The sequence below is a fragment of the Sarcophilus harrisii genome, chromosome 2 (genome assembly GCF_902635505.1).
Source record: "Sarcophilus harrisii chromosome 2, mSarHar1.11, whole genome shotgun sequence".
NCBI lineage: Eukaryota > Metazoa > Chordata > Mammalia > Dasyuromorphia > Dasyuridae > Sarcophilus > Sarcophilus harrisii.
In genome coordinates this window covers 489,402,790-489,418,892 of record NC_045427.1, presented here as the reverse complement: position 1 = coordinate 489,418,892, position 16,103 = coordinate 489,402,790, and the positions used below count along the sequence as shown (strand labels likewise).

General features: G+C 39.2%; 2 protein-coding genes across 3 annotated transcripts in view; both read right to left on the bottom strand.

The window, feature by feature from the left end:
- SNAPC4 (small nuclear RNA activating complex polypeptide 4) overlaps positions 1–2,458 on the bottom strand; it is a 48,205-nt gene extending 45,747 nt beyond the window's left edge. Inside the window, exon 1 of the mRNA XM_023494350.2 lies at positions 1,579–2,458. The gene's annotated coding sequence lies outside the window, so the exon portion shown is untranslated. The remainder of the gene's footprint in view (positions 1–1,578) is intronic.
- Positions 2,459–3,008: 550 nt separating this feature from the next.
- Positions 3,009–15,917, bottom strand: ENTR1 (endosome associated trafficking regulator 1). 2 transcript variants are annotated; one of them, XR_002769093.2, is made up of 9 exons: positions 15,720–15,917; positions 13,490–13,605; positions 12,714–13,124; positions 12,231–12,304; positions 11,062–11,173; positions 8,674–8,736; positions 7,595–7,734; positions 6,605–6,892; positions 3,009–3,613 (listed from the first exon to the last, which is right to left on the bottom strand). XR_002769093.2 is itself a non-coding variant. In XM_012554025.3 (8 exons), the coding sequence occupies exons 1-8, from the start codon at positions 15,787–15,789 to the stop codon at positions 6,799–6,801; spliced, it is 1,080 nt and encodes a 359-aa protein (XP_012409479.1). In that variant the 5' UTR covers positions 15,790–15,917; the 3' UTR covers positions 5,876–6,798. The 2 variants fall into 2 exon arrangements, 1 of the variants encoding a protein (XP_012409479.1); XM_012554025.3 differs by lacking the exon at positions 3,009–3,613 and having other exon boundaries at positions 5,876–6,892.
- Positions 15,918–16,103: the final 186 nt, after the last annotated feature.

The following is a 16,103-nucleotide window of genomic DNA, read 5'->3' as shown; positions in this document are numbered from 1 at the left end:
AGAGGTGGGACCTGAATCCTGGTGTTCCTTACTCCAGCTCTCTACCTCAAAGGCCATACTTCCTTCCAAGGACTTTTCTTATTTTGTCCACTTTTATATTGTGTAAATTTGTGAGTCTAACCTATTCTAGACTATAAGTTCCTTGAGCAAAGGACGTCAGGGGGGGAAAAGAAAGTTTTGTCACTGTCTAAATTAAGCTAACAACGCAATAGAGAACACCAACAAATGACTTAACTGTAGTAGAGTGAAAGGAGGATAGGACTTGGAAATCAGATGTGTATTCCAGTGCCAATTCTAACTATTACAAGTTGTATGACTTTGGACAAATTGTCTTCCTGCTCTAAACTTATTTCACTGTCTCCCCAAAAAGAAGGTAATATTTATACTCCTAGACCTCCCCCCAGACAGTAAAGAGATGTTAGCATGCTTTGTAGCTGTAAGGTACTTCATAAATGAGCTATGAGGTTTTTTTTTCCCCCCTGAGGCAGTTGGGGTTAAGTAACTTGCCCAGCACACAGCCAGGAAGTATAAAGTGTCTGAGGCCAAATTTGAACTCGGGTCCTCCTGACTTCAGGGCTGGTGCTGCTATGAGCTTTTAAATACATTAATAAAAATTTTTTAAAATTTATGCTAAAAATATTTCTGTGTAAAAAATATTATAGAATTAAAATATTTCCATGTTCATTAAATAAATAGGTTTCATTTTTTTAGTTAAAAGATTTCATTTAGTGAAAAGTTCGTCCACTTCATATGTTATTTAAGCTAACAGAATGTAAGTTACTTAATATTTTTGTATTTATAATCTCAATACCAACCACAGGGCCTGGTACATAGTAGGTGCTCAAAAGTGCCTCTTGACTGAATTGAGGGACGACAACAAAGTGGTCCAACTCCTTCAAGCTAAACATTGTGGTGAGCTACTTTTGAAAAGGGAATAAGTACTATTGCAAGAACAAGTATAATTGCAGGAGTCAGGAGTCCTAGACACTAGGTCTGATTTATCTGGCTTCAGACAACTCAATACTCCAATATGGGTCTGAGTTAACCCATGAAAAACAAATAATCCTGGGCTCTCTTCTCTCTACTTTTATATATTTTTCCTTTGGTGAACTCATTAGCTCCCATAGATGCAATGATCAATTCTATCCAAATCAAATCTATTTATGCTGCCCTAGTCTCTCTCCTAAGAGATTCTTGCATCTTCAACTGCTTAATGGACATCTCAAAATAGATGTCCTATAAGCAGGTTCTCAATGGGCCCCAAACTGAACTCATTCCCTCACCCCACCAAAAGAACTCCCTGTTCCTAACTTAACTGTGGAGGGCTTCATTATCTTACTAATAATCAAAGCTCACAAACTAGGCGTCATCACTCCTGTTTCTTACTTCCCATAGAAAATCTATTGCTCCTCTCTACATTATACCATCTCTCCTTTGCCCGAGGCTACCCTCCTGTTACATCCCCCTTAGCTCATGCCTGGAACTACAACAGTCTTCTGGGTGATCTGCCTGCCAAAGGGCTCTCAATCGCTCCCCTCCTCCACTCCTGCCACCAGCTGTCAGCGCGATCTTCCTTACCTGCAGGTCTAACTCGCTTCTCCTCTCCTGCCCATTCAGTAAACAGCAGGGGCTTCCAATTGGAGGATGTGATATGAAATCCTATTCCGCTTTTGAGCCCTCGTAACCTGCTCCTTCAGACCTTTCTCTTCTACTTACTTTTTGACACTGGCCTTACTACCTCTCGAAATGACTCCCCGTGGCGGAAAGCCCCTCCTTCTTCCATTCAGCCTCCTGGTTTCCTTCAAGCGTCAGCCCACCCCACCTTCTGAAAAAGCCCTCGCTGATTTCCGTGAACGCTACGACTGATTATCTTCGCGCTATCCTGCCCCCTATGTACCTGGGGCTGCTTTCTCCCCGTGGCGCCGAGAGCTGAGGGCAAGCCAGAGAAAAGGCAGTTTTTGCGCTTCTTTGTATCCTTAAGCGCTTGCACCCAGTCGGCCTTTATAAATGCCGTTGGTCTTACTTGACTCGTTGTTGAACAAGAGCAGGGAGGTCGAGCCATACTCGTGTTTCTAGCACGTGGAAATGAAAACCTGACTCACAGCTGTCCAGCGCTTTAAGGTTTCTATTATTCCTCTCAACCCTGCGAGAAGGTTAATACAAATACTTCCACTCTACAGATGAGCCGACTGAGGCTCGGAGCCAAGTGGCTAGCTCACGATCACATTAGAAAAGAGCGCTGAACCGTAAGGAATCCTGCGTTCGAGTTCTGGTTATGCTACTTGCAAAGCCCTGGTGACCTAAAGTAGCTCTCTGCCCTCGAAGCGTTTTATTTTGCTGCAACTTGCCCCCAATCTCTACTTCAGGCCTCCTCCCTCCTCCCCACCTGAGCCTCCCCCTTCTATTAATCTCGCAATTTACCCGCCCCATTTTAGTTGTCTTCCCAGGCCCCCCAGACCCCCCTTTTCCTTTCCTGTCTCACTCTCATCCAGTCCGACCACGTTGGGGCGTTTGTGGTTGCTCACCTTCCAGCGCCTGGAGAGCCTGAGGAATCCAGGTTAACGGTCTTCCGGCTTTAAGCGGAAGTCGCTCCACGCCCCCTCTCGCGTACCGGAAGAACCGCCTCCGGGGCGGGCCTGACGTCGCGCGGCGCGGAGACGCTAGGGAGGAGAAGTAGGAGGCGGCGCCGCCGGCGGCAACCCTGACGTCTAGAGCGGGTAGGGGACCTGCGGCGCCCTTCCCGCCACCGGAGCCTCTTCCTCTCCTTTCTTTTCTGTTCTCCGAGGGAGGCCCTGCTGCCAGCCGTGGCCACGCACATCCCATCGCTACGGGGCGTGCGCCTAGCGAGTCGCCAGTGCCCCTGCGACTGCCCCGCTGGCCACTGGAAGAGGCCGCGCAGGGCGGACTGCAGAGAGCTGGCCAGGAGCCCCTGAGAGTTTTCAGTTGGTGGCTGTCTGTGACATCCCTTGGATGTGTGGCCCTGCACACGGCTCCTTTTCTTTCCCTCCTTAGGGCGGGCTCCAAGTGCTGGAGCAGATACCGACTTAATTCGGTGGAGGGCGTTTCCTCCTCCGGTAGCTCTCCCCGAACCCAAGAAATCATCCCTGTGAGGGAGGGGAGCCTTCTTCACAAATGCGTGAGATCCTTTATTACTGATGAAGCTCTTAGTCCCGCAGCCAGTGGCGCTCTCGGAAACCAAGGTCTCCCACAACACCCTTCCGGTTAATGTCAGGCTGGCTTCCAAATTCGGTGGGATTGAAAGTGGGGGTGGCAGGGAACGGAAAAGGAGAAGTTTAGCGACACTTGATTACTTTAAGGAGAATAGTTTGTAGTTTGGTTTTTACTATTCCTTTAGCAACCAAGAATGTAATCATTATATAATTTGGTGGTCTTGGGGAGCTGTTCGTCCTTTGTGGCAGAATTATTCGTCCTTTGACTATTCTGTCGATGAGTCTCTCCAAACAGAAGTGGATTGGTGCTGGAACAGGAGACCTGTAGTCAGTCATTGGGCTCAGATCCATCCCAGCTTGATAAAATCGCTGTCATCGATGTCACTGCCTTCAAGAATTCAGAATCACCTCCATGCCATCCATGATGAATCATTAGAGAAGGACTTTAGTGGAGAGAAAGGAAAATGTGGAAAGGTTAACAATAAAATGTAGGTAGGCTTGGAGTGTTGAAGAAAAATTATTAATACTAATCTGAGATTTAAGCTTAAGTCTTCTAGAAACAATTTAATTTAACATTAATCTATATCTGAGCCATTTTTAGTTTGGAGAGACGTCCAATCTGACATAGTCCCCCACATCCTCTTAACATAACCGATCCAAGATTTCAAACATAAGAATCCTGTACTAGGAAAATATCTTAAAATAGAGGATAACATTCCAGAATTGGGTCAACAAGTTTACTATCCCATTTCTCCTGGACCACGGCCCTTTTTGTTCAGTCATCTTCAAGTCTTTATGACTCTATTTGGGTTTTCTTGGCAGACACTGGTGTGATTTGCCATTTCCTTCTCTAACTCAGATGAGCTACAGATTACAGATGAGGAAACTGTGGCAAACAGGGTTAAATGTTTAGACACTTAAGGTGTATTTGAACTCAGATTTTTCTAATTCCAGGCCATTCTAATCCACTTATCTGCCCTTACTCCTGGAATTACACTAAATGTAATTCTTCCTTTCCATAAACATTGAAATCCTTTCCAAATAAAAGATGAGTACTAACCAGCATATCACACAGGTAAAGGGGAGACTGCCCATAGATGAATCAGTAACCAAAATACTTATGGGACAGGGAAGACAATGATCATAAAACTTGAGTTTTTCTTTATTTAAAAGATTTTATGACCTTTAATCCATTTTCCAAAGAAAAAGTTCATCCTGACTTATTACCCACTTTTCCAAGAGGCTGGAGAGGGATATAGTACTTTTTGACATTTTCAGTTTTACTATGGGGTTAAATTCTATTGAGATTGTAATGATTTTCCTGAGAGAGGAGGGAAATCTATCAGAAGCACAGAATGACCCTAAGGAGGCCCCCAAGCATAGTATCCATAGTGGATATACTTGGGAGCCAGAAAGAATTGGTTTCAGATCCCAACTCTTGACATTTTTATAACAGTATTTATTACTTAACTAAAATAACAGGGTTAAGTTGAAATTTCGTATTTCCTTCGATGGTCTTCCTAGGAGTTTCCTAAAGGTCATTTCCTAAAGGTTCTTCCCAAGGGATGTAGCCAGAATCAATTTCAACAACTTTCAAGTGGTGCTTAATAAATACTTGCTGATTTACTAACATAGATGGTAGTTTGTCTCTGAAATGAGCTAACCTGGCAAATTTAAGCTAACTGCAGGGGATGGGGGAGGGAATTAGTTTGGGGCCCTGTTAGAAAACAATTCTTCATTTATCTGAACTACTCAGTGAAAGTATGTTGAGCCTGAAGGTATGTCTCTGATGTACCTTAAGCGAAGAGACATCCCATTAACAATATAATGCAGGACATTCTTAGAAAAAACACCAAATTAGATATCTGATGATAAGCATTTTATGGCAACCATATAATACTGGCATTTTAGCTCTTTCACACTGTCTCATTCTGTCAGTAAGAAGATAGTGTATAAATAGCACAGGAACATCTCCTTTTATAAATGGGGAAAAGTCCAAGAATTAAAGCATAGCATCTAAAACTGCACTGCTTAGAACTCATCTAGACTCTCTGGTTTAAATCTTTTCCCATTAAAACACACTATCAAAGACAGAAATCCAATTTGATAAAAGAATCAGTAGGTTATATTTTAACAGTTGTGTCATTCATATTAGGTGGCTATATTCTGTTTCAGCAGTGTAGTTTGACTAGCATTTCTGCAAGCCAAAATTATAATGCTTAGCAGTAGTGTGTATAGATGTTGAGCATTTTACACTTTTTTTTGTTTGTTTCTTTGAAACCCAATCTCTTTACCTCAGTAAAGATCTACTTAGATCTGCAGGAACCAAAGTGCAAAAAATTGGATACAACAGGGTACTTACAAAGCTGCTATCATGAGTTAGATATTCCCTAAGTGGGCCAATTAAGCTTCACTATTTGATAACCACAGACTACCTGTAGTCCCAGTAAGCTGTCTTACAGATTCACCTGGCTGGCCCCACGCATCAGGCAAACTCAGAATTAGTAAAACACTCAATCAATTTGCAAATCAAGTGAAATGGAATGCCCTACAGGTGATGAAGTAGTATTATATAATGTTTGAACATGAAGGGCAGCTAGTTTTGTAAGAAATGAAGTTGCAAACACATCCTAATTTAGTAAATAGCAAAGCTATCACATTATACAGGTGAAAAAAAAACTACAATTTATTTTTTCAAAAAACCATTTACATCAAACAGCAAAAGACCTATAGAATTCTAGTGTTTTTATCCACATCATAGAAAAATTCTGGAAAGGCAAAGGAAAGAATGTTCCCATGCCAACCTGGAAATGTCTCAAAACTGTTGCATCCTAAATTTTGCTGTAAAAATGTTATTTGAAAAACTTAGCCATACACTGCAGCAGATGAGTTGGTATTTAAATATTAAGAAACCTGATAAAAAAAAAATGGTACACTTAATGAGTTTAACATTATGAAATATTTACTGAACAATTCCTGTAGCAAAACTTAGAAAAGCAGCACGTTGGTACTATTAGCCTGCATATCTGTATATATCTATGTTTTAAAACTATATTTCTTGAAGGCACAAGTGTGAACCTTCAAGTCTTTAGGAACATGAGGAAATACTTGAGGCACAGATTCCCTAGGCAAAAGTCAATAGTCTCTACTATGTACATTTTGTGTTATAATTTTTATTCTTTTTTTTTCTTTCTTTAAAGGGAGTGTTAACAAAAGACACTCAAGTTAGGCTCATTTTGTAACTAACATCCAGGAAATACTATAACAGACAATAGAAACCAATACTTATTCCAGAACTCATTTTCATGTTTAGAAAATTCCCTAAAAACAGATTATTTTTTCCCCCCTTTTCAACTGTTGGTAAGTCTTTGTTTATTAGAATTTGTGAAATATGACAGTTCACCTAAAAGAGTTAATATAAACTGCAGACCCACCTCAAGTCCAACAGTTGCCACCCAACTGAGTTTTAAGGCTAATAACTGTTTTAGGTTATGAAATTTGTATTTCGTGATGAGTACTGAGGAAGATGACTGCATATTTAAAGACACAATTGTATTCCCCAAGTAAAGCAAGAAGTGATTACAGCATTTCAGCAGAGCTTTAAGCTAGAAGACATTTCAGCAGTTTGTCAAGGCTCTTCTTCTTTAATTTCAGAAATTCTGTCTATGGATTTAAGGATTTCAGCAACAAGATTCAATGTTTCAGCTCCAGAAAGCAACTGCCTAGAATGAAAACAAACAGATATAAAATGTACAGTTTTTCTCTCCTTATTTAATTGTAAGCTCCGTGGGGGCAGATCTCAATCTTTACCTCTACCCTGACAAAGCCTTGTACACAGTAGGCATGCAATAAATATTTGCAAAATTAATCAGTGTGTGTCATTTATGGTGCCCAATTGTAACAAGAAACACATTAAAAGGTAAGAAATTCTAGAATCAAAAAAAAAAAAAAAAAAAAAAAAAAAAGCCAAGTAGAAAAAAGCAGATTAGCTCCTATGTTTTAAACAAAACTGACAAGATGGATTAATGAGTTCACTCAAAAGATGATAATTATTATACTATTCATCTTCCTAGGATTAAAAAAAAACTGGGGGGCAGCTAGATGGCAAAGTGGATAGAGCTGAAGTCAGGAGTCTGACTTTTAAACTCAGGAGGACCTGCATTCAAATTTGGCTTTAGACACTTAACATTTCCTAGCTATGTGACCCTGGGCAAGTCATTTAGCCCCAATTGCCTCAGCAATAAAATAAAAAAATCACCAATTCCATGCCATCTATCTTCTGATACATCAGAAGTGACATAGAAAGAACAATATCTTTCTTATTCCCATTAAGCTTACTCATATCAGCTGTACTAGGAAGATTTTTTAAAAAATTGGACATACCCACCATGCAACAATGTCCCAAAATCATACAGAAAACTTACTTTATTGAACTATGTGCATTGTTCATGACAACTCGGAGATTTTGCAAAGCAACATCTGTGTTTTGTTTAACTACTGTCAAATTGGCACATTGACCAGATCGAAGGGCTTCATTGTCTCTCTTATAATTAGTAAGCTGAGCCTTTAGAAGAAAGATAATACAGTTTAATTAAGATAAGTTAGGAGTATTAAGACATATAAAGTAAAACACTGGGCATAACAGCATGTTTGTGGTAGCTTTCTCATTAGAGTAGTTAGGAAGTTTTGCTAGCTGATAATCTATAAACTTGGTTACCTCATTGCTGCCTTGGCACAACTAGCTTTGCTTCTGTGAAATCTAGGAATAGCTTATGTTTTTTTCTTGACAAAAAAACTATACATTAAAAATATTTTCCACATACATATAGTTAATATCTGAAGCAAAAATTATGTCCTCAGTTCTTGCATTCTCCTTTTGAGTGGTATTTTCCCTCTCTGAACCCAGGCACCTCTACATTCTACTTATGTACACATTTTATTATCTCTAATAATTTGTAAATTTTTTGAGGGCAGGGATTGCTTTAAGTCATTTTGAAAGCAGTACGGTATAATGACAAGAGCACTAAACTTAGGTTCAAAAGACATAAGTCAATCTCAGTCCTACCACTTATTGCCTATATGACCTGTTAGCAAGTTAGTTATATAGAACTGAGATCTTATAAAAATATCCATTGACTTGAACCTCTCCAATGTGTTTCCTCCTCTACAAAATGGAAATGATTTTATCTACTCTTATCAACCTCATAGGGCTGACAAAAGAACCAAATGAGAATATATGTAAAAAATTGCAAACTGCTGTACAAATATGAGAGAATATTAGTGTTGTTATGTAAGTGTTGGTAGAACTAAATTTAAGTAAAATAATGAATCATTCAGTTATGGAATCATAAATTCTAGGATTATCCCAATTCCTTTGAATTTAGCCCCACTGAAGGGAGGAAAATATTAAAGATTCACTTCCATGTTTCCTTTTTTGCACTAATTTGCAGTGAAACAGTGACATATGATATGCTTCCAGGAAGAAACTAAAAATGTATTTTACCTGAAGCATATTTATTTCCTGCTTCAGTTTTGTAACTTGATTTTCTGCCTTCACAGCCCGCTTCTGTTACAAGAAAACCACTGACATTATAACAGTAAATTCTGAAAGCCATTTAAAACATATTGTTATTCATTTATTCAACAAACATTTATTAAGTGCCTACTACACTGCTAAATTCTGGGGATACAAATATAAAAATAACCAGCACCTCACAGTCAAGAAACTTTCATTCTACTGAGGGAAGTAAACTTTATATTAAAAATAAATACAAAAAATATACAAAGCAATTTCCGGGGGGAGTCATTAGCAACTAGGGAGGGGAAGGTTAAGCTTCCAGGGATGGCATTTGAATGAGCTTTGAATGAAGTCAGGGATTTCTAGAGGCACAGATAGGGGAAGGAAACCCAGGTACAAAAGACAAAAGAACACAGAGCATGAGGAAACACACAAAGAGGGGATATAGAATATCACATATGAGGAATAACAAGCAAGCTAATTTGGCTAGAATGATGAAAATGTGAAGAATAGTATTATGCGATAAGTCTAAAAATATATAGGCTGAGCCAGAGTGTAAAGAGGTTTAAAAGTCAAATGGAAGAGTTTATATATTACCACAGAGGGAAGAGTGGGGTTCTGAGCTTCTTGAGCATGAAAAGCATTATATCAGACTTGTACTTTAGGAATACCACCTTGGCACCTGTGTAAAGGACAGACTGAAAAAGGGAGAGGATGGAAGCAGGTAGACCCATTAGACTATTGTAATAGTTAAAGCAAAAAGTAATGAGGGCCTGAACTAGAGTGGCAACTGTAGGTCTAGAGAAGAGGTGGATAGAAAACACACTATGGAGATAGAATCAAAAAGAATTGACCAATGACTGGATGTGAGGAGTGAGAGAGAAGGAAGATTAGATAGTAATATAAAAAAAGATTGATAATGCTAGTCATATACAAATTTGGTAAAGTTTCCTGATAATTTAACCTGGTTTCTCCTTAAATACCCATACAGGAAATGGAGACCTGCTATTTTATTACTAGATACCTGTAAAGGGCTAAAACTCGAGTTGATGCACTGAGGTAGGACAACCTAGCACTTAAGGCTAACTACCGATTGGACAATATTAGCATATGCTTGGAAAATGGCCCTTTCCACTATTCTGTGTTGGTTCAAACTTTTGGTCTATACAGAGAATTGTGGGAAGGATTAGGGGGTGGAGTAAGACAAGTCAGAGTCACTTGGGCAGTAGAGGTGGAAAAGAAAGGTTGTAGAGATCCTGTGTCCATTCCCTTCATTTCTACCCTAAAGACCAAGAATAAAGACCAAGGACTTTTGCTTATCCTGACTCCGGCTGATTCTAAGGTATCCAGGGTGCTAACTAGGTCTTCACAGATACCAGAGTACCTAAATGAATATTCTTAACCAAATTTTGGAAGAGGTTAAATTTGAAAGCTTTTTATGTGGGAAATAAAGTGCCTGAGATAATTTCAACTCTCAAAGAAAATTATCCAGTACCTAGATACTTTAAAAATGCTTGTTGAATTGAATCACATTCCACTGTCATTAGTATCTACCACAACAGAAGTACTTAAGCATTAAAATAATGTTTGTTGCAGGTAAATACCAACTGCAAGTTTACCATTTTCAAACTAAAATAGTTAAATAAAATTGATATTTTACCCAAGAAACTCACCAAAAGATGTTTATGCACTTAAAATCTGGTCAATTCATACAATTTCTAATCAGTAATTTAAAAAGGATCTTAGAACTCCTTTCTAAACTGTCTGCCCACAATAAGAATACTTTTTACAATATTCCAAATAGGCATTTATCACTATTAGAAAACTTCCCAATGACAGGATATTAATTTCCTTGCCATTCCATTCTAGCTCAGAATAAATCAACTATTTTGTATTCCATAGCCATTTTGAATGGTCAAAAACAGTTCTCCAATCTCTTTGGAGATTGATTTACAAGATCCTATTTGTAACCCTATTTTACATAAGGATATTGTGAGTCAAGCGAACACATAGAACTATGTAAAATCCAGAAGTACCTGGCACTTTTTGCTGTGACTAAACCTGTAATTTTGTGGGTATAGCAAACTTCCAATAAGGAATTACCAACAACTACGTCAGATAAGGCATCTACTCAGCAATTTAACCACCTTAAAGGCCTATGGAGGAGTAAGATGCAAAGTGATTTTACCTAGAGATACTTGTAACACTAGCTATGTTACAGCTCAACAAAATGCACAAAATAGTAAAATAACGCTAAATTGATCTTCTAGCTGATTGATAATAATTAATTCCTCCAAAGAAATTTTCTTGACACCTTATGCTCTCCCAGAAAACAAATTTTAAAGAAACAATTTTCAAAAAAAATTTTTTTACAGTCATCAATTCAAGATTCTGTTCCACTTGTTGTACCACCGATTCAAGATCATGATAGTCGCTTTCCTCTTTCATCATTTTTGCTTCCAATTTTCGCTCAAGTGTTCTTACCCTTATTAGGACAAGGAAAAAGATAGGTTATTTTAAAGACTATAATTTCTTCACAGAAGGCTTTGGTTAAGTCACAAATAACTTATTAGCATCTCTCAATTAATTAAATAAATAGCTGATTAAATGTCCAAATCTCTTTACTTACATTGTCTTATAGCTTCTCATACAAACTTTGTGACCCCCTCCCCTTTTTTTTTGCTGAGGCAATCAGGGTTAAGTGATTTGCCCAAGGTCATACAGCCAGGAAGAATTAAGTGCCTAAGGCCAAATTTGAACTCAGGTCCTTCTGACTTCAGGGGTGATAATTCTATCCACTACATCAACTAGCTGTCCCAGTAATCCCCATTTTACAGATGAAAAAACTGAGGCTCAGTGAGCTTAATTAACTTGTTCAGAATTACAATTGTGCCTGAGACAAGATTTGAAAAAAAGATAAAGGGCTGAGTTCAAATCCTGGCTCTGCCACTTACTTTCTATATAATCTTAAGCAAGATATGTAATTTCTTGGGGCCTCAGTTTCCTCATTTGTAAAAAGAGGATCTTAAGATTATATGCCTTCCAAAGTAGCTTCAGGCTCTAACTTGATGAACCCAGGTTGATCACTGAGTCCAAATCCAATATCTCTCTCATTTCAAATTAACAGCTGACATCTATATACAATTTTAAAGTCTGCAACATACTTTTGTATACACTCTCATTTGGGCAAGATAGACATCACAGGTATATTGTAACATCCTTTTTACAGAAGAAAAAACTGAGGCTCTGCAGTCACCCATGTGGTATGGAGAGGTGGGACTAGAACTCCTGTGTTCTTAACTGCAAGGCTAACTAACACTTTAACCTCTCTGCAATACTGTATCCCATACAGCAACTCTATTATATAACAACAAAAAATTGAATGAAAAATTCATCAGGAAACCTTTAAACAAGAAAAAACTTTATCATAGGTCATCCCTTAAAATATAGATTGTAATAGTTAAGCTGTTACCCTCCACTGACATAAATTAATCCTTTGAAAAATAAATCAAATTCATATTACTGCATATAAATGTACATACATTTCTGTCTGAGATTCAGAAAAGTTCTGAATCTCATTAATTTTTCTTCTTAGTTTAGTGTTTTCTTCTTTAAGCTGCAGAAAAAGAAAATTAAAATTAGAAATTAGAGCCTGTATACAATTAGTCATAAAATTTCTTATTTGTAAAAGTAGAGAAATTTAAGACAATAGATAAAAATGTTTAGGTTTCCAAGATGTCTTATCCAACTATGACACAAGCATTCTATTGTATTCACATCTCCTGTACTTGCATTCATTACACAGTACTGTTTAAAACAGCTGCATTCATATCTGTGAGCAAGGCCAAAATAACTAACCATAGTAATCATCAACAAACTGTAGCAGCACATTAGGGCTGATTGTTCTTTGCTCCAAAGGCATAAAGGTCATTAGGAAAGCAAGATCACTAGTTTTTCTCCATGAAAAACTTCCCAAGATATCTGAGGTTTATCAGATAGGTGAAGAGCATTCCATCCACACTTACTGCTTCATAGCTTATTTGCAGCGATCGAAAATGCCTATCTCCCAAGTATTCTCCACGAACAGAAAATTCTTTGTTTGTGTTGTTCACTTGAGATGTAGGAGAAACACATGAGTCACTATCATTTAAAGTCCATGGAGCAAGAGACTCAATGCCTGACAGTTCAGGTGGGTTGGAAAAAAAGGAAATATATGTACTACGTGGTGATGGGCTAGTAGTAACTCTGGAAGCATGAGTTTGTTCCATGGCAGAGGGCCGATAAGTCCCACTCCAATCATCATCTTCATCTTCATCCAACAAATCTCCAGCACCAGTTGGATCTTGGAAAAAAGGTTCCTCATATTCTAAACCATATCCTACAGTTTTAGAAGTTGGGGAATTATTTTCAAGTCCTAATGTATGTCTTGTGGATTCCTAAAGAAAATCAAAAATTACATTGAAAAGTTTATTAGTCTAATGTCTTTTGATATAATACTAATTTAATAATTTTTTACAGTCTTATGGTTCAATATATTTTTGATTTCAGAATTATAACAAAATACCTCATTTTGTTTAAAAGAGATAAGCTGAGAAGACAGATGGAACACTAAAAATCATCAGATGTGGCATTACTTTAAAACTTAATTATGTAAAATGAGTTATATGATTTTACTTTATAACAACAGTGATGTCAAACTCTTTCATGATTAACAATATCCTAAAGCTAAATGTAAATCAGTAGCAAAAATTCATTGAGATTCTCCCCCTTATTGAATTTACTGAAAATTTCTTTAAGTTACCTTAGTGTAAATTCTAGTATTGGTTGTCTCTTCTTTGGACAGGCCAAGGTTCTTGGTTTTTAGAAATTCTTTAAAAGAAAATGGATTTGCCTCATCTAGATCTTCAAGATTATCATCTAAAATAAGAAAATCATATTTCATAGGAGCATAAAAATGACCCAGGTTTATTAAAAGGGAACATTCTTTTTAGTTTTTCTTATAAACAATTATCATCTAATCCAGATTTAAGACTACTAAACCCCATACTGGCTCAGGATAACTGATGTTAATTAACAAGGTAAAAGTGCTGAACTGAAGTGAACTGAGGTGCCATTAAGACACAAGAAACTTAACACTTACTAGGAACAAGACACCTCTATAAGTAATTCCATTCTAAATTCTTTCATTCTTTTTCCTTTACCTCAGAGAACCTGGAAACTGTCTCAAGTTTTTATATTTACTCTTGACTTGCTTTAGTTTTCTACTTACTGACTTTTTTCAATCTCCCATACTTATAATTAACTGCAGAATCTCCAAAGACACAATGCCTTTTCACACCTTCTAAGAATTTTTGTCAACTTCCATAGATCTCCAATCTTATTGCTTTGCTCATGCCTCAACTCCTTCCTCCCCCCAAGCCAAGATCTAATCTTCAACTCTTTTATTGTTAAGAATCCAGCTTCATTTCACTCCAACCTGGGATATTTTTTCTACTGTTGAAGACTCATTTGTTCACCATGTTACACTCATTTATTCAGCATTCCCATCTGTTTTGTGGTTTCCCATTTCCACATTTCCCCATACCTTTTTTCTCCTCCTTATCAAGGTTTATCCAAATCTTACCCATATTTCAAGGCCCAAACGTCCCTTCCCAAACCTCACCACCTAACAGCAATCTCTCCCTGACATGAATTCCATTCACATATATATATTTTTTGTCTTGAATTTCAGATACTTTCTGAAGCTCGTTAATTTTTCTTCTTAGCTTTTTACCGAGTATCTACTATGTATATAGCACAGTACTAGGTGCTAACTATAAAAAAGGAAAAGACACAATCTAAAGGGTGTAGTTTAAGAATAAGAGATGTAAAAAAGTAAAGAATGTAACATGTCATACAAAGTGCTTTAAAGTAAATAGTATAGGCAACAAATGCTTTTAGATTTTAAGTTCCTTGAGAGCAGAGATAGCCTCTTTCCCAGAGTAGCTTCTGCTAAGGTAAATATCTGAGTGACAAGTCCTGGCTGCCGTCCAGGAAATACTTATAATCTATGCAACCACATGGCATACAAAAAAGAATAAATAACACAAAAGGTGTCATATAGCAACACTTGATAAGCCAAACGGACGGTTTAAGTGAGTGAAATGCTATGTGGCAGAGGGCACCTTCAAAATGACTACAACATAAGTCACAATTCAATTTGAACATTTCCGTATTCTCATTCGGAAGAACCCCAATGCACAAATGTGATGGCGATAAAAAGTAACAGTGCTGGACTTCGAAGCTGAGTTTAAATCATAGCTCTTTCATCAACTATTTATGTGCCCCTGTCTTTTCCCGTCCTATCTATTGAGAGATTACAACTGGGTTTTTAAAATTCTCTTCTTCAATAGGCGACTTCATGGCCCAGCATGGACAATCAGAGAAGACACTGGACTGGTTACACTCAACTGCAAGACCCGTGGCGCTAGAACGGTGCAAGGGGCTCCCTGGAGAAGGTGATGCGTCCAACTACCAACAATTTGGGCAAAACCTTTGCCTCTTCCGGACCTCGTTTACCCATCTGTACAAGGGGAGGGACTTTCCGGAACGGAGGAGACTCATGCAAAATTAAAGGGCAAAGGGAAATCAGATAGTTAGACGTTCAGAGAAATGCCTTGGGCTGCGACGCCCGCCAGTTGTTTTCTCTTCCATAAAACGGGCAGTTGCGAGCACTGCGTCTTTAAAGCAATTTGCAATCTCAGTGACTCCTGCCCCGGTTCCCCCTACCCCTGGAGGAACTTCTCATAGACATAACCAGAGAGCAGAGTTAGATCGGGGCCGGTGTTCCCTGGAGGCTGCAGGAATCTAACTGAGGCAGCACCTCGGGAGAAGGAGCGCCGCCCGCCGGGGGCAACCTACGAACTCGGTTTCCATCCCTGTACTCGGAGATTGTCTACAAGATCTCCAGATAACGCGCTCTCAGCTCCAGCGCCTTAGGGAAAGCAGCTAGGTCAGGAGGGAGGGAGGGAGGCTCGGTCGCTAGGTCTCACCGTCCTGGATGACGAGGCTCCGGGCTCGGGACAGCGGGGTGAGCCCCGTGCGCCGGCTGTAGCCGGACATCCCCGCACGGCCTCGATTCTGCCCGCGGACGGAGCCAAACCTCCACTACCTGGGCTCCATGGTCTCGGGTCAGCTCGTCCTGCCTCAGCTGCGCTCCGCCAGGCTTCGCCCGACTCAGCCTTGTCTCGACTTTTGCCCAGGCCTGGGCCCTCCTCGGGTTCTTCCGATCTCCTCCCCCTCCGCGGTTCCTCGCGAGGCCGCTTCCGCTCCGCCCACCGGGCGCCGGAAGCGCAATCTCTAGCCCCGCGTGCCGGCCGCGCCGGCGGCGGCGGCCGCTGCCAGACCGCGGGGGCGTGGCCGGGAGGGGGCGGGGA